At 32.5% G+C, this 23,591-nt stretch overlaps 1 protein-coding gene across 1 annotated transcript; it reads left to right on the top strand.

Annotated features, from left to right (window-relative positions):
- Positions 1-687: 687 nt before the first annotated feature.
- LOC145314847 (uncharacterized) lies at positions 688-23,586 on the top strand. Its single transcript, XM_080154928.1, has 7 exons — positions 688-1,014; positions 13,991-14,056; positions 16,223-16,301; positions 20,786-20,849; positions 21,318-22,200; positions 22,799-22,992; positions 23,487-23,586. Exons 1-7 carry the CDS (start codon positions 874-876, stop codon positions 23,584-23,586), a joined length of 1,527 nt encoding a protein of 508 aa, XP_080011054.1. The 5' UTR covers positions 688-873.
- Positions 23,587-23,591: the final 5 nt, after the last annotated feature.

Below are 23,591 nucleotides of genomic sequence, written 5' to 3'. Positions count from 1 at the left end.
ACCGACACTAATTATATAAAAGCTTCGCTTTTAAATATCTACATATGCAATTAAAATATCTAGATTGGAAATTTAATTATTCTTTTTTTTACACTTTTGATAAGAGCAATTAACTAATTTTAAAATAGGGACAAGTATTCTGTAGAAATTAATCCTCTCACATATTAAATTTGAATGGGGATGACACTATCCATAGGTAGCGACGCTTAAAAAATTATAGAATGGACAAACGGACAAAGTGAGGTATAGAGCAGGTGAAGCATAACCGACAGACAGACGGACAAACAAATGTATAGATTAGATATACATATGTAACAGGAGTCTTCACTGAAAATTTCAGCTGTCGATCTTCGCTATTCAAAGCACATTCCCCCCATCGCGTTACGAACTGACTGACTGATTGACGGACAGACAAAGTGAATAATAGAGTAGCTTCTCTACTAATAAGGGCATACATTCCAAGGTGAGTGAACTTTGTGTTTGGGTCTACATATACATATGTTATGCCATGTGTAGAGGAACTCACTTTTGTCCTTTTTAAATGGTAGTTATAATTACTCGAATAAATTAAATGTTTTATAGCAATAAATTCATGCTTCTTATAAACATTGTCATCCTTGCTTTTATTTTTTCAATGTTTTTTTAGTATAGATTGCATTTTGTTGATAACATTTTAATTTCAGAAAAATAAGATGTTTCTTATCAACCGGAATTTAGGATAAAATTAACAAAAAGTGATTTCACCGCCGTCAGAGACAAACGTCGTTTTGTCGTAGGCTATCCAACGCCGATGGCGTTTCTGTAACGTTTGATGTGTTAGTCAGTAATACATTTTTAATAGTGATTATTTAGTGAGAAGAAAAAAGTTTTAAGATGACCGTTATCGGCGATTTGCCCGATCAATCGGAGGCTACCGGCGGCAGGCATGGATTTGGCGGGGCCAGTCCTGTTGGCCTGAACAGCGGCGGGGCAAGCCCAGTTCAGCCGCCTGAAATACCAGGACAAATATTACAGGTAAGAAAACATTTTTCATTGTATCCTACAGGGACGTCCAAGCTTTTTTTGATGGGAGGGGGTGGGGCTTCAATCAGTGGCTTCAAAAGTTGGGGGGAAGGGGGTAATCTAGTGTTTTTTTTTATATATTTTTGAGGGAGGTAAAAATAAAATTTACGGTTTCAAAGTTTAGAGGGGGTAAACACCCCTTTACCACCTACCCTTGGTATCCAATAACATTATTATAACTTTTATAGTCATTAAATTTCAGGGTGGGATGTGACATTGTAATGGAAATATTTTTGAAGTTTGTAAATCCGTTTTCTATTCTTTAGCTTTAAAACTTTGGGTACTTTTGTTAAATCTTGATTGAGTTGTATAAACAAGCATTGTCGATTTCTTTACAAACAATTGTAATCTTTAGTTGGGGTAATTGTGTTTATCATCAATGGGGATGTACATAAAATTGGCTTCTAATTCTTCTCCCTTAAAATTTCATCATTAGAATGGTTTTCCGGATTTTGTAGTTTTATGTCAATATGATATTTTTTACACGACCTTTTTATGTTATGATAATGATTGATTTTCTTTAATGACAAAAAAATCATATTCAACTTTCATTGTTTGGTATTTTTGAAGAAAAAAGTTCTTATTAAAGGCAGGAAGCAACATATTTCACCGTTGTTCCGTCTCCACTAGCATATAAAAAAATACATCATTGATCAATTGCAACATGCTAAAATTTGAAAACAAAATTTTGTTTTTATAAAACTCTAAATGGAAACATCCATAAAAGCTCTTGTAATGTGTCATAACTTTATGAGCAGAACATTAATTGTAGGTTTAAGCAATTTTGGACATAATTTGTTTTTTTCTTCTTCAAAATTGAGTAACATGGGCTATCGTAAAAAGAGAAAAATCAGATAAGTAGGATAATTAATACAAAAATTTGTGGTAAATTAATAAAATTGCAAGTTTTAAATGGACGTACGGACTTTCTTGTAACTATTATAAAGTTTTATGGCGATAGAACAATTTTAACATGTATAAATTAAATAAAAAGAGCTATCTGTTACGACCGGACGGATGGACGGTCCGGCCCTAGTTATAGTAGCTTTTAACAATTATATATATAAATTATAAATATGATTATGGATAAAAGATTTAAAAGAGTTTCACTATAAATTAATAATAAATTAATTGAAAATCTAATCTCAATTAATCACTATAGTGTGAAGTTTTTATGGTTTAAGCCCCCGCCCAAACTATATTGGTAATTAATAATGCTAATACATCATTTTTATCTCAAACATTATTGTTGTATGTAGCTAAAAAAAAGCAAAAAGATCTGTTTTGTGAATTTTTTTATTTTCTAGTAATTAGTTGTACTTTACTGCTTATCGGTGTTGTCATCCTTGTTTTTTAGACCTTCATTTTTGGATTTATTACTTATAATAGAGAACGTTTGATATTTTAAATAATTTCAATGTAGATATCAATCATACCAGAGACGTAAAATAGTATTTTATTGATGCTATGTTTGGTGCTTTACACCAATAGTGATTGTATGGGGGAATTTCTTTGCCATTAAATAGGTTAAAATATTACCATGCTAAGCTAGAACTTCAAGACAAAGATCTTACAATCAAAGGATTTCTTATCTGTTTGATGTTAATTAATCTTATAACGAAGGGTGATTTAATTAAAATTGACGATGCCCTAAGGACTATCACTTGAAGTGAAAAGATTCCTCGCCCCCATAAAAAAGAATGATTTGGTTTAACTTTTGAAGCAACTAAATATTGGTAATATTACAAGAACACTCCTATTGCAATACTTTTAAATGGGCGGACTTACATTGTTAATGAGCCTTAAAAATAATTGGAAAAATGTTTTAGATACATTAGTATGTATTATTCTGTCTAACATATTTTTACTTGAAAAGCTTTTTATTTTTTTTAAAGCTAAAATATGCCGAGTTGTGATATTTAGATTTTATATTAATAGAAATTGAAAAAAAGAGAGAATGTTTTTAAATGGACTATTAAAATTATAATCTCTAAATAATCAGCGCTTATGTTGGGGTTTTCATCATACTAAATATAAAACACTAAGAAAATAGCTTAAAACCAGCACAGATTTTAAGAAAGTGCCGGACGGACAGACAGATAGACATCGATGTACTTTGTATTATAGATAAATTAAGATTTCTCTCTATAGCCTCTGAAATTGAGAAATTCTGAAGATCAAATTTTAATATGAAATTAATCTCTATAATCTTATTTATATATCTGTCTTGAATAAATTAATAACTTTCAAGAATAGAGGGATATAGCCCAATTTATTTTTTGTCTAAAAAATTAACATGAGAATGTCGTCAAGATAACGTGATGTCGATAAAAGTCGACATAAAATTGTATCACATATAATTTCAGAATTTGCATATCGATAATATGTCATAGTTGATCACTTTATCTGATGCTAAATAGTCGACTTACACATTGAAATAAGTTGTACAGTGATACACAATAATTGATACATTTTAGAAATAATTATTTATCGCATCGTACTATAGACATTTTTTCGCGGTTATTAAAATGAAAAACTATCAAGAATAAAACCAGTTTTATTGAAAATTGTCTATGATACGATGCTATACATGATTATTAAGTATGGCTAAGAACCGGTTCTAATCCAACGTATATTTATCGGTTTCAAAGCCACATTGAAAAAAAAACAGTGTAGCCTCATAAGAGTGCCCAAACCCAAAGAAAATGTTAGTAAATGTATCCCTAAACACCCTGATAACTGATATCTATATTTATGCAGATAGCCATGGGCGATAACCAGTGGTTATTCCTATAATTGACCAGATTATATCATTCTGGCCATTTTGTGCAGTCGCAAGTTATTTGTTTTGTGGTCATTTTTTACATATTTGAATAAAATTTACACATTAAAATGAATTTTCATAAAGTTTGACCGAGTTTTAACGTTTTAATCATAGTTATTAGAGAGGGAGAGAGGGGACAATGTACTGAAAGTTACAGGATTGTGTCCAATATTTTATAGACACCATATCTTGATTGTTGTTTTAAAAACTTTAGGTACTGTAACAAAACTTTTATTGATTGGTTCAAAACGTGTAGTGATTATACATTCCAACCAATAGTTTTAAACTACAGAAAGAGGTAAGTTTGTTCATCGTCCATTATCCATCCAAACATTTAGTTACTGATAAAAGAAAATAAATATTTTATTCAATTTAAATAATGTATTATTTGTGTTCAATTGAAGATAGCAAACATGCTTGAAAAAATTTGTAATGTCTGAATGATATGTAAAATTCATATTTTGTTTTTGAGTTAACCTCTTTACATGTAAAGTTAAATCTGTATTTTAGCCTTAAAATCAAATAAGAAAACGGTTTTTTGGCTTGGGGTACCAGAATAATCTACTGTTCTAGTGTCTCCTCCCTCCTTCTTTGTATTTTACCCATAGACACATTCACACACGTTGACAAGTGTCAAGAATATTACAGCAGTTTAGAAAAGCTTTGCTCCTTTAACCACAAGATCTGTAATTCAATTATAAGAAAATTGTTTTCTCACATCTGATGCACGTAATTTTATTTATAGCTTTGGTATTGGTTGGGGACCTGATACATATATTTAAAATATTAACTATAAACGACGTCTTGCTTTATGTTAAAAAGCCAAAAACTATCCTTAGACTTTTCTATGAATGGAGAACAAGATCGGTTGTGGTGGCTGTTTAACGGACAACAACAAAATATTAATTCGTTTTTAACTAGCGAATACGCCCCTAAAGGACTCACTAGAGGAGCACCAGAGAAAACGGACCGTTCATCATAATCAATTTTGTACCCTCCCCAAATATAGTTCTAATCTATACATATAAGAACCTATAGGTCCTATAAGAAACTCCCTATAAAGGAGAATCCCATAGTTCATCGGTTAATGAGATCTATACATACACACTCAGATAAACTTTCTGTTTCTTTATATATGGATCAACATGAATTATTAGTTTTGTGGACATAAAACGCTATTCTAGTAAGAACATAAAAATTTGAAAGGGTAATAAGAATAAAGAATTTTAATCATTTTGTAAGATCTGCAACTTAAAATGCATTAGCATTACTTTGTAATACAGCAATACATTTTCTTTTAACACATAAATATAGTAGGTAATTTTCACTGTATATTATTTTAACAAGGATGACAATATACAGAAAAAGAAATTTCCTACACTAAAAAAGCCAGATGTATAAAACATTAGGAAAGGAAGAAAAGATGAAAAAGAAAATTCTGATGTAATTGATATTATACACCCCAGTGATGATAAACAAAATTATCATTTCTTTAGATTAGAATTATTGGTTGAAAAGGAAGGACACTAGTAGTTTGAAAATTGAAAATATTCAAAGTTTTTGAGCAAACAAATAAGATAACGAGGCTATAAAACTTTCCGTACCAGTATAATCCATAGTCCAATTCCCCCCCCCCCCCCCCCAAATGAAAATAGTAAAAGATTAGAAAATAAAAAATTGTACTTAAGTATAATAACCCACACAAGTTGATAAAAAAGCAATTAAAAACGTATGCAATAAATAAATAATAAATCACTGCATATATAAGGAATTTTACACTCAATCAAATTTTACATGAGAAAATTTTACATTTTTTTCTGTATTTAACCCTTTAGGAACAATAATTTAATATTTCATTGATTTATATTTAAATGTGTCTTCATAAATGAGATATTAAATAAGCCATACAGAAAAATTATGTATCGTATTACATATGTATTTACAAGAAAAACAAACTAAGAATTAATTGATACGTCCTTTTTTGTCGGCCCAGGCCTTCGGCCACTCCTATATCTTTTTTTGCAATTATATCCGCGGAAAACTGTCTACAATACGATGTATAACAGTTGATGAAACATGGATAAGTAAGTTGTAGAGTTGGTCAGGGGATTATACACAAGAAATTGTCCCCTAATTGAAATTACATAATGAACACACGGATGGACATGCGAATAATAAAGAAGTTTTTTAGTGATTAGGGGCATCAAGTTTCTTAAAAACAGAAATTTTAAATTATAGATTAAGGTTATTTTGTTAACCAAGAAGAATGATTTATCAGGTTTTTGTCCAATAAGTATTTTCAATTTTTGTTATTCGAACAAAAAGTGTAAAAGAGTAAAAAGAGTAATGTTATTTTTTATTGATGTTATGTTATATACTTAATGTCTGAACAAAAATAAATTGTCGTAGGGCCGTTTTATAAATGATTTTGTCTTTGGAAAATGTCTGGCTTTCCATTTTATTAATCTTAAGAATTGCTTATTTTATTATTTTAGAATTGTCTAAGCGATGTAAAGCTTTGCAGGGAGTAAGGGAGGGGACAATGGATCGAATATTCAATTTTGAGGAGTCTCAGACTTTGGGTACTGGCTTAAAGGGAATGTGCAGGAATTTAGCAGGTTCTGACTGACTTTGTTTACTAGCGTATCATTGCCGCTAACTCGCTGAGTTAGTTTTTAATATAGCAGACAAAAAAATTTGTTAGGAAATGGCGGGTTTTAACAATTTTTTCTCTAAAAAATATCATTTCATAGATAAAAACTTTATTGTGACATTTGTGTAATAAACAATTTAAGAACCCTTAAATTTAATTCTTGTATATAGTGGCATTTTAAAATTTAGGAATATAGGGTGAACGAGTTCCAGGGATGATTTTTCTAGTTTTTTTGAGTCAATTTTACACCAGGAGTAGAACCGTAGAATGGTGTACTCACCCCTCCCCCTTCTTTTCCAAGAGGCTTCACCTACCTTTTACACCCCACTGTTTCTCATTCACTTCTACGACCTTCAAATACACCTCCAATAAAATTTAAATCGCAAATTATACGTTAAATATCAAAAAACGTCGAAAAATATTACGATTAAATTTCTAATGGCAAATAATATGTAGAACATTGAAGAGAAGGCATTTGGTTCTAGCTGAACATAAAAATCAGCGTTCAAGTAAAAAAGTGGAATTTTCAGAAATCAACAGCAAATATTAATTTAATGATTTATATAAATTGGAATCATTATATGATTATATCTTTGATTTTTTAAACAATTACTTGTTAAAGATTAAGATTACTTTATATTTTTGTTTACAGCTAAATTGTATTGCTTATACCTAAAAACAACACTATACTGTTCCCTGAAAAGCAAAACTAATTAAAATCTTACAAGCCATTTTTGACTTATTTTTCTCCAATCGGACAAACCATAGTGATATTTATTATTTTAAAATTACTAAAATAAATTTATTTGTTGTATCGTCTAAACAGAACAGAAAAATCAGTTTCCACCATATGGCCTAAAATTAGCCTGTTCCTTTGAACATGCTCCACACTAAGATGGATACTTGTATTTAATATCTCTTATGTTAAATGTTACAAGATTTTTAAATGTTGCATCATAGACAGTTTTACAAAGTAGGTTCTAGAGCTACACAAAGAAAGAATAAACAAGGACAATTTAAAAATCAATTTGCTAAAAAGCGGATACGTGGATATCATGCATGACAGGAGGAAAATTGTCGTTAATATAGGACTCTTATTGGTCAGTTTTTAGGTCAGGTATGCGAAGGGAGGGGATGTAAAGGGGGTGGAATGGTAATGGTCGTTCTTTTAGCCAGCTACAAGTTTCACTTTATTAGAGTACATTATAATCTGGTGTAAGATCTAAGAAAGAATAAATCCATTGGAGCGGTAAGATAGATCTTCTATTGCCTAAAGTATTTTGAAAAAAAGTGTTGTTGTCTTTGAAATGGATATTACACAGGGAGAGAGGGGACATTGGGCTGTTTATTACACTAGTCCCCAAAGTTTTAAATTAACTTTTCTTATTCATTTGCTTAGAAACTTTGGATACTTTCATCGATTTCTCATTGGTTGGTTCTTTAAGAGTGTCCAAATGTTTCAATCACTAATTGTAATCTACAGAATGGGTAATGTTGCGTATCATCATTGGGTAATGGTATGTATATTAATTAATCGGACTTTGTCTTATCCCTTTAAAGTTTAATTCCCTGAATATTACAACTCTTGTTATCTTGATGTGCATGAAACGGGGATAGAGATATACATAAATGGCAGTTTAAGAAATCTTTGAAATTAAATTATTTTGAGATAGCATAAAATGTAGTTCAACTCATTATGGATAGTAGGGGTATTCGGCTAGGCTATGGGATCTAAAGGGAAAAGACAATAGATGCTAAATTAATGTACATCTCAAAAGATGATAAACAAAATTACCCCTTCTGTAGTTTAAGAAGTTTGGGCACTACTAGTTTTGAAGTAACCAATCATTTATTTAATAAAAGTATGTTTTGAGCCAACGAATTAGATAACGTGCTTTAAAACTTTTGGCCAAGTGTAATCCCGATGTCCAATGTCCCACACCTCCCTGGTTAAAGTCTACATTCGTTATTGTTAGCACTGCCAATTATTTGGGCTCCCGCAAGGATAAAAGACCTGTAATTTTAAGGATCTTCAAGTATATTTTTTTCTGTGTTTGTAAAAAAATAAATTTTATATCCAGATGATGTTTAAATACTGTCATCATCGAAGGATTAGTAATATGGTAAACCTAAACTCCAAAGTAGTAAAAACTTATTACTTAAAATCTATGTAAAAGCAGGGTTTTATTGGCTTTACTTTGCAGGGAAGCTTTGCAATGCTATTCCAACGTTGGCCTACTTAGACAACACATGCAAAAATAATAAGCATATTCTTTGAAAAGAAGAACATTCGTTTGCATTAAAACATTGGGGACTTTGTTTAATCTTGAATATTTTTTAGCAAACTAACAGAGTCCAAAATTTGCCAGGAATAATTGTAAATCACAAAAGGTTTACTTTGTTCATCAAAATTGCTATAGAGCTTTAAAATATGATTATCATACAAGCTTTGAAATAATAGGACAATGCTAATAGTCTAAATTTACAATTAATTCTATCAATTGAGGTGAGATGGAAGGACGGACAGACCGAAAGCTAAATAAGATACGAATTAAAAAAACGGTATGACGTTTGTTCAAGTTCATCCATTACTTTTAATATTAGCTGTTTGTTCAATATGGCATTGGCCTTTTCATAATATTTGTTCATAGCACTTTTTTCATTATGGCCCGTTAACCAATAAAGTTCTCATAATGGATTTATTATTACTTGGAACTTACACTAGATTAATATGTACTCTAATAAAAAGAAACTTTTAGCTGGCGTATATAACGATCGACCCCTTTTATCCCATATTCTCCCCTCTAGTAGATAAACGAACTGACCAATAAATGATGTCCATGTTAGCACTCTAAATTAACGACAATTTTTTCCCTGTCATAATATCCACGTATATTTTACATCCATTGTACTCATATAAATGTACTCATGTACCTTGATAAGCTAGAAGTGTCAAAACTTTTCCACTGATAAATTTAGTCTACAGAAGGGGTAATTTTGTTCATCATAATTGCTGGTATACATTAATTTACGAATTCCTAGAGATCACATTATGTGCATCTTGTCTCTTACGCAAGAGAGCTGTTTATTTTTAGAGGAATCTTAATGATATTGATGTCGAATTGACGATTCTAATTGGCCTAAATCCGAGCTATCCGTCCAATCATTCTGATGAACAGACACATCCTACATGAGAGAAGCTTTGTGTGTAAAGATACAGGGAGGGAGGGGATAATGGGCTATTTATTACACTAGCTCCCAAAGTTTTACAATAACCTTTTTTTATTAGTTGGCATAACAACTTTGGGGACATTTATTGAAATTTGATTGGTTAGTTCAACAAGTTGAGTGTCCAAACGTTTCAACCACTAATTGCAATCTACAGAAGGGGTAATTTTGTGTATCATGTTTGGGTATCAGCCATTGTCTTATCCCTTTTAATCCCTGGTAAATATACTATTTGTTTGTTGATGACAATTAAATTGGATTAAATTAACAAATGTGCCAATAATAAGAAGGTTAGTATGGGCCAGTTTTGTAGATGTGTTGCATCTCTATAGGTTTGTATTCGTAGCTCTTAAATTTCTTAGTTGATAACAATCGCAGCATGCTATTGAACAATCATATCAAGAAAATCTTTTCATTTTTTTTGAAATACATCAATTTTCAAATACACTTAAATAAGACAATACACGAATAATTAATGCTCAATGATTATATCTGTATTTTAAGATTATTGGTTTAAAAGTTTATACACTGCTGCTTAGGACCAACCCATTATATCTTGGAATAAACTAATGGAAGATTAGTTGATGAATATCATCAATGATGATAAACAAAATTACCCTTTTCGTAGCTTAGGATTATTACATGCTGCTTATCTATGGATATTTTCGTTCTGGACGCCAATTTATCAATTTAATATCAAAGTCATATGTTCACGACTTTTTGGAGTCTTTTTAGGGTCAGCTGTTTGCTTGCGATTTTTTATATGATAATTTTTTATATATGTGTAGTTTTTAATCTATTTTTTTATGAGGATAATTTTAAAAACCTTTGGAGATGTTTGATTGTTTTGAATAAGAGTAGATGTAATCTTAACTTTTGGAGGTCCTATATATTTACCTAATATATATATTTGCACCTGTTTATAGGTCAAAAGATGTCCACCACTAATATTAATTCTAAGGGCCTGACATAACAGAAAAGGACGTATAATTTTCGTTCTAGAAAATTGCGCAATGTGTTGCATAAAATTGTAATAAATTGGTCTATTTATATTCATCATGGTTTTTTTATGATCAAATAGATATATACAAAACATAACTGCATATAAAAGCCTTCAATTAAGATGCATTTACCAGATTTCTTACTGCAATCAGGGATATAGGCATGGGTAAAAGATTTTCCTTGTTGATACTAAAAAGTTATATTATGATAGTGCTTTTCGTCCCCACAAGGCTAACAGAACTGGTTTTAATCTTATATTTTTTCATTTTAATTTTCGCGGAAAGCTGTCTGTAATGCAATGCAATAAAAAACTAATTTTTCATTTACTTATCCCTGTAAATGTGTTGTTAATAAAGATGCCCTAGGTTAGTAATAAAAAGGGTTATTTATAAGTGATTAGCCCTCTTTTATCTTGTAGTAGAACATCTTCTCCACATATAGTTCTAACCGTATATCACTTAGTATTTTTTCTTTCTCTATCTTAAACTATCTCTCTCACTGTTAATATACTAGAGGCCTCTGGGGCACTTGAGGTAATTGGGGGGGGGGGGGGGTGTATTCTCTCTCTCTATCTCTCTCTCTTTCTCTCTCACTCTCTCTCTCTCTCTCTCTCTCTTTCTCTCTCACTCTCTCTCTCTCTCTCTCTCTCTCTCTCTATCTCTTTCTCTCACTCTCTCTATCTATCTAACTATCTATCTAACTATCTATCTATCTATCTATCTATCTATCTATCTATCTATCTATCTATCTATCTATCTATCTATCAATCTATCTATCTATCTATCTATCTATCTATCTATCTATCTATCTATCTATCTATCTATCTATCTATCTATCTATCTATCTATCTATCTATCTATCTATCTATCTATCTATCTATCTATCTATCTATCTATCTATCTATCTATCTATCTATCTATCTATCTATCTATCTATCTATCTATCTATCTATCTATCTATCTATCTATCTATCTATCTATCTATATATATATACAGGGTGCGCCACATATCCTCGGACTTTTTCTAAATTGTAAACAAATGAACATAAAATCGTCAATTTTAAAGGTTTTATTAAATTTTAAAAACTGGGAAGCAAACTAGGTATATGATTATTAGATTATTGATTAAAATCGCCGCCAGCATCAATCACCGCCTTTATCCGCCTCCTAAACCGCCGGCAGGCCCAGGTCAAAATGTACCTGTTCAGGATGGCGAAGTTCTCCTTGATAGTGGCAATGAGGGAGGTCTTTGTGGCATGGGCACGTCTATTGGTGCATGCTTCAAAGTAGCCCTAGGCCCAAAAGTCCATTGAATTAAGATCGGGCTGCTGGGAGGCCCCATTTCCTTAGGAATGTGATTAACCGCAGGATCCTAATTCACCTAACTTTCAAGCTACCATTTGACACGGAGGCCTTTATTTAGACCACAGTTGAGCTAGAACGACTTTCTATACCTTTTTAGAAATGGCATAAAGATTCAAATAGGGTTGTCAGCGCAATCCATAGTCTAAAATGAGTTTTTAAGTTCCTATGAGTCTCTAAAGTCGAGAACCGAGAAATTTTCACGATTTTACACGATTTTTGACGTTTTTGACATCTCTAAATCTGTCACGTTTCACTTTGCCGGAGTACTACAGCCAAGCCATTTTAGATAAAGAGCTCTAGTCTTTTCTAGTGTCTTACTTATATATCTAACAATATCCCCAGCAAGTTGCATAACTCTACCTCATCTACATATGGGCTGAGGTTGGATTTATTGGGCCCTAGTCGAGAATCCAGATTATACCACCGGCGCAACTCGAATCTGCCTTGTTGAACATAAGCGCGGCCAGCTCGGAGTACGAGCCTATCTCCGTCCAAAGATTTTTTTGTGCTAAAAGCTTATTACCTAAGCTTTTTATAGTGGGGTCAAACGTCCTGATTGGTCAAGTAGTTTTGACGCTATGGCCGTTTAAAGAAAGTCCGAGGATATGTGGCGCACCCTGTATATATATATATATATGTATATATATATATATATATATACATATATATAGAGGAGTAGTTTCATAACTCTGTTAAACTACTACACCTAGAAAGATTGCTGTTTTTTTGTGAAGATTCTCATAAACCCTTATGTTATACTTCGTTACTTAAGAATGTTGTCATCCTTGTTAACATGTTTTTTAGTAACTTCGAAACCGATTTATGTTTGCTTGATAAGAACGGTTTCTCAGCCATAAGGAAAAATCATGTATTACATTTAATTTTCCACGAATATTAAAATAAAAATCATAAAATAATTACCAGTTTTGTATATCGGGGATGACTAAACTGGTTTCAATTTTTAAATTTTTCATTGTAATATCCGCGGAATATGGTGCGATACGACTATCTTACACTAAGAAATTGATAACTGTTGATTTCTCATTTAACACTATAATTATTGTTAAAAATTATATTTTAATTAATATGTAAAAAATCATTCATTTTTTTAGTTGCGCACAAACTTTATAACAATCGTAGTACTATTCTTGCTACGGTCATTACCTGACGATTAGAAATATGAAATATCTCTTTTAATTGAACGATTATGACAAATTTTAAAAAATTGATATTGCTCTAATATATATATAAAAAAAAACGTTAAAACCCTTAGTTTAAAAAAGCCATAATTTTACACTCCACCCCAAGAAAACAAATTAGGGAAAGTAATCTAAATTACCCCCATATGTAAGTGTTATATCAACCCTGCCCCCCCCCCCAGAAAAGCTTGGACTTTCTTGGTGAAACTTAATTGTTTTAAAAAGTTTTATTATTTATTCGCTAACTATGGACAAAATTATACTTGCTTTGCTTTGGATAAAAGTTTCCCTTGTTGCTTCCGGTGTAATTATTAATTATTCAATAATTTTCAACATTCAGAAACGATTTATCATATAATTCACTTTATCTGTCCATCATTCGTCATTCCGTAACGCTATCTAAACAATATTTTTTTTAGTGAAGATATTTCTTGTTCTATGAGCTTCAACTATACAGCCTTCCTAATATGTTGGTCCCTAGTTTTTTTTAAATTCTTTTCTTAAGTCCTTCATTTCAATCTTCTCTTTTTCTAACATTTGCACTTTAATTCTTTGTCCGTTTGTCAATCAATGATTTTTTTGTGCTTCGCTACTTATGGATGATGTCATACTAGTTTAAACATTTTTAGAAATTTTAAAATTTTATAATTTTGTTCAGGAATCTGAGTTTACTATTGAGATGAAATCTGTTTCCAAAACTCCAAGTTTAGCCAGCATTTATCAGGTACTTTTGATTTATAGTTCCTTTGTCTTAAAGTTCTCATTAACCATTTTTAGCCAAGGATCTCACTAACCACTGAACCGATATGGTTCACCTTTATAGGGTATCTTGTCATAGGTACTGGGAAGGTTTATAACTATTTGAAGGGAAGGTACCACCACTTTCCTAAGAGAAATTGCCCCTAGAAAAAATTACCTAACCAAAAAAAATTAAAAACTTTTATTACAATGGAAATTTTTTTGGGGGGGGGGAAACGTCCCCCCCCCCACGCCCTTAAGGTCCATTAGAGGCATCTAGGGGTATAGTACTTATTTTGTTTAAAATCAGATAAGGGAAGTCTGCAAAATGGTTCTGTAACTTAGGGAGAAAGAATGGCTCTAAAGGCTAAGAAGATAGACGGGTCTTGCTTGAGAATGTCTTTTGATTGAAAAGCCTGATCAATTTATCCACAAATCTTCCTATTTCTATTCATCTATCTAGTTTACTATCTATCTATCTATCCTACTATCCAACTGTCTATATAACTATCAACAAATCTATCTATCTAGCAACCAATATATCTCTCTATCAATCAATCTAGCCATATATCTTCCCTGCGTCCATTTATATCCCTTAGGTTAATGTTTTTATAATTACTTAATCTCAAATCTAATTTTGATAATCGGTGATCGGTAGCTTTTGATTTTATGCGGTTTATACTCCTAAATTAAACTCTCTTTTTTGTTTCCATATTTTGTTTTAAACCTTCCCTGGATCTATTAAGAGCTTCACTGTAAAGAAGAACCATAACAGTTAAGCGGTTAGCAGGATCTTAAGCTACACAGAGGCAGACAAACATCCTGTTATTTTTTCAACTGGATTTTCCATTTTTATTTACAAAATGCAACAGCAACAAAGTAAGATAAGTTATTAAAAAAGTTATATACCAATCTTGTTTGTTTATCAATAAATCATCGAATATGACATTTTAAAATTGTATTATAAGAAAGAAAGATGGGACATAGTTATTAACTAGCTGCTTTGCTATGATGATTTAAATACTGACCAATAGCAAATAATTTGAATAGAAAGTTATTAGTCTGTGCCCTAAAACAAACTTTAAAATAATCAATCATTATTAGGAGCAAGGCTACTTTAAACACCACAATGTCGGTTCTTCCCAGGAATCGTAAGGGATAGGACAATTATGGATTAATTAATGTATATCCCTCATTTCCTCATCTGTAAATTTAAGTATTGGTTGTAAAGTTATGACACTTCTTGCTAATCAAGATTTAAAATGATAACTTTATTGTTAAACAGACCAAAATAAAACTTTGGGTACCAGCTCAGTTTCTATAAAAATAACAATCTAAATTTTTTGTGAAGAATTTAACGATTTATTCCTTACTTTAATGTTGCCATCCTTGTTATAATGAAATATTAAATACTCTTTCTGCAATAAATTATGCATATAAGAAATTAATAGTTTTGGCATACTAAAGCATATTCATTAAATATATATTTGCTAAAAATACTGTTCTGCTACCACAGGGTAGACTAACTTTAAAAATACGTCTACTCTAAAACTAATATTGAGAACATAAAAGGGGGAGGTAGGTTGTGCTCAATTCCGTAAATGTGTGAGTTATAAGAATTCAAAATAGAAGTAGAACTCTAAAATTTGGCATAGCAGTTGCTTTAATGGGGTATAACGTGGATATGTAATGTATTAGAGCAACTGCCATACACAATTTTAGAGTTCTACTCCTATATTAAAAATAATAGGTCTTCACCGTCTACGAAAAAAATCGATTGCATATCTAAATTCTATGGTTTATTTTACATCTACTACTAACTAAAAGCACCGACTAGCTATTTTTAAAAAAATTACAAAAGTTAGGACACGTTCTTTAAACAATCCTTATAATAACGTAACAAGATGTCTGTTTGCTTGTCTGTTTGTCTGTACCCAAGGATCTCACCATCCAGGGTAGTTTCTCATTGGTCCCGGAAGGTTAATAACTTTTTTGGGGGAGGTTACCACCACCCTCCCAAGATAAATCGCCCCTAGAAAAAATTACCCCCATTCTTCGCAAAAAATGATATAAAGGAATCTCTATATTTATCACCTTCTGTGCTTCGCCCCTTATGTATGTTATCATACCTGTCATAATACACGTTATTTAGGCCAGAAAGTTAGGAGAGAAGAAAACAGTGGAAGCTTTGGCCAAACAATTTCAAGATCAAATTGAAAGAATTATTTCAGGTGAGTAAATATTGAGCAACTATGGTTCCAGTATGGCTTCGAAACCGATTAATATCCACTTGATTAGAACTGGTTCGCAGTCATACTGAAAAATCATCGTGTTACAAACAATTTTCTACGAATATTTAAATAAAAATTATAAGATTAATACAAGTTTTGTTGAGCTAACAACTTATTTGTTCTTAGAATTTTTCATTTTAATATCCGCGGAATGATGTATTTAATACGATGCAATAAATAACTATTATTAACACAACTTTTTTTCATAAAATTTTTTAGCTTTTCATAATTAATTAAAAAATAAGCCAAAATTAGTTTCTCACTTTATCATTGAAAATAATGATAAATTGTTTTATAAGAATATTCAATCAAAAACATACACTTAATTTAGGTTTTTTTTATGAAAATGCCCATTTTACATAACTTTTTCAAAACAAAATATGTATTACTATCTAATTGTTATTTGTGTTTTTCCTTCTTTTAAAATTAGCAAAATGTTTGTCGGTGTGTCTGTCTGTACCGAAAGATCTCGCTAACCGCCACAAAGCCTCCAAAACAGTGGAGTTACTTTTGAAACCTTAAATAAAAACAATTGTACTTGTTATTTTTGAGTCTTTTTGCTTATCTTGCCTATTTTTTAACAAGATTTTTATTTTTTAATTTGCTGAAAATATCAGAAAAAAATTTCAGACGTTATATGAGGTTTGTATGTCTTAAGATTTAATTTGACGCGACAAATCCAACCTTCTTCATCTTTTTAAATGGCAGGAAAGCTTTATTTGGATCATATCAAGTTTTAGACCCTTTCACTTCAAGAAAAAAAGGTTACAAAACGAAAACAATTTGCTTACACCTTGAAGAAATCAAACAAAATGAAAAGAAAATTTTTGGTATTTTCCCTAATAGTGCTTATGGAACACTGAACCCTCAACCCCTCCCCCATTTGTCCTGCCTTAACCCTGAGGGCTGCCCACTCCCAGTTCCCGACATGTCTTACTACTACAACCCTTCCATATTTTATTTTCATTTTTTAAAATAAGGGTGTTTTGTGTGTTCGACTAGGAACTTTGAAGGAAACCGCCAAAATTTGTAAGACACGGTGACCAATGAAGCGTATAAAAATATATACTTGTCATCAATCTTGTAGTTTTACACATACAATGTAAGGATATGTAAAGTCATTGGAAAGAAAGAAGGTCCATTTCGGTTCAGCGATTAATGAGACGGAAGGATGAAGTACTCTCAATTTCCAAAATTAATTAAGTTTTCTTTTGTTTGGGAGAGGGGGGGGGGTTGAGTTAACCTTTTTTTAGGGCGAATCATCTTTTAGGTCGAGGTAGATAGAAAATAGTTGTAACTCTTTCCTAGTCATATAGAAAGCTTCACTGTAAAGAAGTTCCATATTTGTTTTTCGAATAACGAGATCCTTAACTACAGACAAACGAACACCCTGTTACTTTTAAAAATCTTCTATGAACAACAATATCTCAAAACATATTTTATTCTATTTACATATCTCTGTATTCCTGACTGTGCTTTAACTAACTAAAAATCAATTGACAATTATAATAATAGCCATCCAAGGTTAATCCTAGACATTATATCAGTTTCAATTAAATATGAAACAAGTCACATTTTTTTGACATGCACAGTGTATTCTTTAAATCTTAGCTTTCCTTACTAGTAAAATTTTTACCCTTGAAAATATTACAAAAAAATTAGGCGTACATAGTTAAGCACAGAATCCCCCTCCCTATTTAAAAAAAGATTGAAAATAAGGGGGATGGGATAATTTTTCATTTTGTTCATTGCTTTAGGTTAGGTTACATAGGCGTCCAAGGGGGGGGGGGGTAATGGGGCGATTACCCCCCCCCATTTAAAATTTACCCTTACCCTGGGGGTAAGGGTAACCCCCAACCATTTAGGAAGGGGTATTTACCCCCCCCAAAATAGAAAATCTCTAACAAAAAAAATTTTTGCGCGCTTCGCGCGCATTTTTAATTCTAAATTTTTTATAAATTTAACTTACCCCCCCCAAAAATTTTACCCCGGGGGTAAATTTTGGGGGGGGGGTAAACAAATTTTACCCCTGCCAACAGATTTCAGGGGGGGGTAATTACCCCCCCCCAAGCAAATTTTACCCCCGGGGTAAAAATTTTGGGGGGGGTAAAAAAAATTTGCGGCGCGCTTCGCGCGCCATTTTACCCCCCCCCAAAACCGAATTACCCCCCTTAAAAAAATTTTACCCCCCCCAAAATAAAAAGCTTGGACGCCCCTGTTAGGTTAGTTTGCATTAAGTTCTGGATATTAAAACTTTTGAATAATTTCAGTTTAATATGAAATTCTTTCTTAGATATTTAATTTTTTTTTGTATATTCCAGTATGGCTTCGAAACCGATTAATATCCGCTAAATTAGAACAGTTTCTCAGCCGTACTGAAAAATCATGTATAGCATGATTAGTACAGACAAATTTCTTTGAATATTCAAATGAAAATTATAAAATTAATTCCAGTTTTGTTAGACCGGGCCTTCGGTCTCTCGGAGTTAACAAAACTGGTTTTAATCGTATGAGTTTCATTTTCATATCCGCGTATACCTGTCTATAATACGATGCAATAAATAACTAGTTTTATTTCATATTTGTCATGTTAATGTTCTTGTCATTCTTGTTTACACTGACTTAAACTTAACACGTTAAGATTGATCTGAAAATGCTAAAAAGTTAATATTATTTTTCTATTCTTTTGTATTTTTTTCTTATTTGTTTTGAAAGTGTTGCTTCCAGAAAAAATAAAGCTTCCTTAAAATTGAAAATTATTGTTCAGTTATTTCAATAACATTTATTGTAAGCTAACATCGCAAGTCTCTTCGGCAGTTTCCGATAAAATGCATTTCATAGTTGATAGTAATTGAAAATGTGATTGGGGGGGGGGGGGGGGGGTTAAGATTTTCGTGTTTTTTCAATTAAGTCATGTTAGATTAGGTTATATTGGGTACAAGGTACCCTGCCGGGTTAGTGCACGATAGGTAAAGGCAGGTAAAGAACCCGTAGGGTTAGGGCTCCCCCCCCCCCGTAAGCATAATGAAACCTCTTCTAAACAGAAATTCTACTTTATTGAAAGATTTTCAGATTAACCTACTAAATTTTATAGACATAACTGTTTTTAATTACAAATGTGTATAAATGATAACCCATTATAATAATGCTTTTAGACTTTATTTAACAGCCCTCTATATCATTTAATGAGCTTTGGGCTTAGAAATTTGGTCTTTTTATTGTTAGTTATATTTAAATTCATTTTCTCACAGACCATGTGCAGTAAGATGTATAAGTTTTCCGGAATTTTAAAGTTAGGGGGAGATTTGAAATCTGCATTAAATTTTAAGGATTATTTATAAAATTCGTTTTTTCTATAATTCTTTATCTAAAAGCGGAAATGCATTTTAAGTTAATTAATTTTGGCATCTGTGATTGGTGGATTTAAAAAATCTGCGCTCTGATTGGATGTCGTACATCATTCAACCAATTAGAGCGCAGGTAGTTTAAAATCCACCTATCCTATTGGTCAAAATTAATTAACTTAAAATGCATTTCCGCTCTTAGATAAAGAATTATAGAAAAAACGAATTTTATAAGAAATCCTTAAAATTTGACGCAGATTTCAAATCTCCCCCTAACTTTAAAATTCCGGAAAACTTATATATCTTAATGTGCAGTGTTCATAGCCAGCCAGGAATGCATGGATTGGTCATTGGAATTTAAATTAATTAAGAAAATTTAAATAAGATTAAATCGAGTTTTGTTAGCCTCGATTTTCTTTTCATATGTATGGAAAATTGTCTGTAATACGATGCTATTCATGATTTTTAAGTACGGCTAAGGACCGGTTCTAATCCAGCGGATATTTATAGGTTTCGAAGCCAAGATGAAAAAATCGTCCTTTGGCTTATCCTTGCAGATTAGCTAGTACACTTGTTAATTAATTACTCTTTTTACTGTAATTATGATGATACAAATTTATAAATGATTCAATTTTGTAACTGGTTATTAATGTGGTGCATTTTATAATTGTTTTAATCAAAATTTCATAACACACATTTAAGTAGTTTTTTTCCCATTATTAAAGTATTAAAATTTAACAAAGAACAAAATAGCCTAAAACCTGCTCAGAACTGCAAATTGTTTACAGATCAGCGAAATCTTATTTAACCTAAATCCAGCTACTTTAGTAAAAGCATGGAGGGCTTCAAAACTTTGGGGACTTTCATTGCATCTTGCTTGGTTATGGTTACTTCAAAAAACTAAGTTCAAACTTTCAAACATTTCAATTTGTAATTTTAATCTCCAGAAGAGGTAGTTTTTAAAATCAATGTATCATCCATTGTCCTATTCCTTAAGATATCTGTATTCTAATGAATCATTTTTTTCAATGATATAAGAGCCGTGTTGATTAAATGAATTGTGATACTTATTTAATTTAGATCCAGGTCAAGTGCAGAGGTCCCATATTCCTTCACATCATGAGAGAGAGGTGGAATCATTTAGGTAAGTTTATCTTTGTATTTCCGCATGGGTTAGGTCATTCTTATATTCCTTCACATATTGAGAGAGAGGTGGAATCTTTTAGGTAAGTTTATCTTTGTATTTCCGCAGGGGTTAGGTCATTCTTATATTCCTTCACATATTGAGAGAGAGGTGGAATCTTTTAGGTAAGTTTATCTTTGTATTTCCGCAGGGGTTAGGTCATTCTCATATTCCTTCACATATTGAGAGAAGTGGAATCATTTAGGTAAGTAAATATAAGTATTTCCCGCAGGTGCAAAATCGAAAGGTTGCTTTCCTCTAATTACCTAACGACTAAAGAACCCTTCCCCCTTAATGCAAATAAATTGAAAAAAGGGGAGGTGGTTAGTTTTTCGTGTGTGTTTTACCTTTGGTTAGGATATAATGGGTACAATATAGTCCAAAAGATAGGATTAGATTAATTGATGCTTTATCAAAGATATTTTTCAGAAAATTGGACAGAGAGAAATCCTTTGATGAAGCGCGAACCGCCGTACAAAGTCAAATAGAGAAAATATTCCAGAAGGCTAACAACAAACGGACCAACGCCGCCTCGAGTGACAACCACCCACCGTTGGCGCGCCGGTATAAGATGCACGGGATAAGTCACATTGCCCCGGGCGATGATTCAGACTCGGGGCGCAACCCGCCCCCTACACACCTTGGCATAAAATACGCCATTTCCAACCACCCATTAGCGTCTAAATGGAATAACGGCAACGATACGCCGCCACATTCAGTTTATAATCATTCCCCGCCTGTCATTTCCCGCCATGATAGCATTGAATCGTTAAATCACGGCAACCGCCATTTTCAACATCAGAGTCACCATCATAACGGCGGCGAATCTGATAACTCTATGAACCGCCTAAGCCATCATTCCTCCATGTTTTCTCTGGCTAATTCCTCTGACTCGATCCCGTTACCTTCGACACCGCCGCAACGTAAATCTGGCTCAGCCCCACCCGGTCATCCCATACCGGCGCCCCGCGAAACGCTACGCCGCAACAAACCCTATAAGTCACTGGCCGATTTGAGCACTGTACAGTTGCAACAAAATGGCGGAAACGGAAACAACATGGCGGCCGCTGTGTCCCAACCAATCAGATTATCCCCTTTGGATCGCAGCTCCAGTCAGCTGTCGTTGTTGTACGGAACCGGTTCTGGAAATGCGCTGCAGCACCAGCCGCTCAACACACAAACTTCAAATCTGCAGCGTCAAGAGTCGCTGCTCGACCAGGCGCGCCGTATATCTTTGGGGCAGACTCCCTCGCCACCGGTCAGAGTTGCAAGACATCATTCACAAAATTTACATATGACGTCACGCGCACAGGTGGGATTTCTATCTAAATAAAATTAATTTGTTTAAATATCAATTTAGTGTTATTAATATTGAAAGTACTATTAGTATGAACCAATTTAAGCAGTGTTTCAATTTATTATTTATCTATCTCTTTCTTTGTTTTTCTTTCTTTCATTCTTTTTCTCTCACTCTCTCTCTCTCTCTTTCCTACTATCTCTCTCTTCACTCCATTTCTCTCGCTCTCTCTCTTTTTCCCACTATATCTTTTTTCACTTAATATTGAAAGTATTATTAATATGAACCAATTTAAGCAGTGTTTCAATTTATCATTTATCTATCTCTTTCTTTGTTTTTCTTTCTTTCATTCTTTTTCTCTCACTCTCTCTCTCTCTCTCACTTTCCTACTATCTCTCTCTTCACTCCATTTCTCTCTCACTCTCTCTCGCTCTTACTCTTCTCACTCTCTCTCACTCTCTCTTACTCTTTTTTTCTCTCTCTCTATCTCTCCATATCTCTCTCTCTCTCTCTCTCTCTCTCTCTCTCTTTCTCTCTCTCTCCCTCTCTCTCTCTCCTCTCTCTGTCATTCTTAGTTTGATAAATTTTCACTGCAGGAATTACTTTGATATAGGTTGAACCCACTAGCGGACAGGTAAAGATGACCCGCTCCATGTCCTACGTGTCCTCCTTCAGCCACCTTTCTGTGGCCAGGAACAATGACCTACTCAATGAAGGATTGAATGGATCCGCTGACCAAGGGTTTGGTTCCCATCCTGGTGTTGGGGGTGGCAGTGATTCCCATGGACTTTTCCAGAATCCTTCCAGGTAGTAAACATACTTTTTCTGACAGTCATTCTACTACTTATTGTGATTTCTTTTATTTACTTTGAACTGTTTTTTTTATAGAGCTAAACGTTGTACTTTATATGGTCATAATTTCATTATGAGAAAAGCGATAATTAATTGTCTATTCTTACTAATGCAATTTACATGAAGTCACCAGAAAAAAGTATGAATCATTTGACTAAATTTCGAATTTAATGAGTCGACATATACAATTGGAAATGCATATCAACATTTATTAAATCCAATAATAATTTTTCCAGCATGGCCTTCGAAACCGAGTAATATCCGATGGATTAAAACTGGTTCTTAATCATTTATAGCTTCGTAAAACTGACAATTTTTAATGAATATTAACACAAAAATCATAAAATTAATACTAGTTTTTTTCGTCAGGGTCTTTGGCCCTTTAGGGCTAAAAAACAAATCTTAAATCTTACAAATTTTCATTGGTAAAAATAAATATTTTTCTTTAGTTATAACAACAACAAGGGAAACTCTAGCAGTGAAGAATATACAGTCATGAGCACTCCATTTGATATGACTCAACACAGGAATAGATATTTTTTAAAATGAATTAT

The sequence above is a fragment of the Acartia tonsa genome, chromosome 3 (assembly GCF_053477335.1).
Source record: "Acartia tonsa isolate MP-2025a chromosome 3, ASM5347733v1, whole genome shotgun sequence".
Taxonomy (NCBI): Eukaryota; Metazoa; Arthropoda; class Copepoda; order Calanoida; family Acartiidae; genus Acartia; species Acartia tonsa.
This window is presented reverse-complemented; position numbering and strand designations above follow the sequence as displayed.

Coding starts and splice junctions, on each gene's coding strand:
- LOC145314847 (XM_080154928.1), top strand. CDS start 874: ATGACCGTTATCGGCGATTTGCCCGATCAATCGGAGGCTACCGGCGGC. Junction 14,057..16,222: donor GTTTAGCCAGCATTTATCAG/GTACTTTTGATT, acceptor CACGTTATTTAG/GCCAGAAAGTTAGGAGAGAA. Junction 16,302..20,785: donor AATTGAAAGAATTATTTCAG/GTGAGTAAATAT, acceptor TATTTAATTTAG/ATCCAGGTCAAGTGCAGAGG.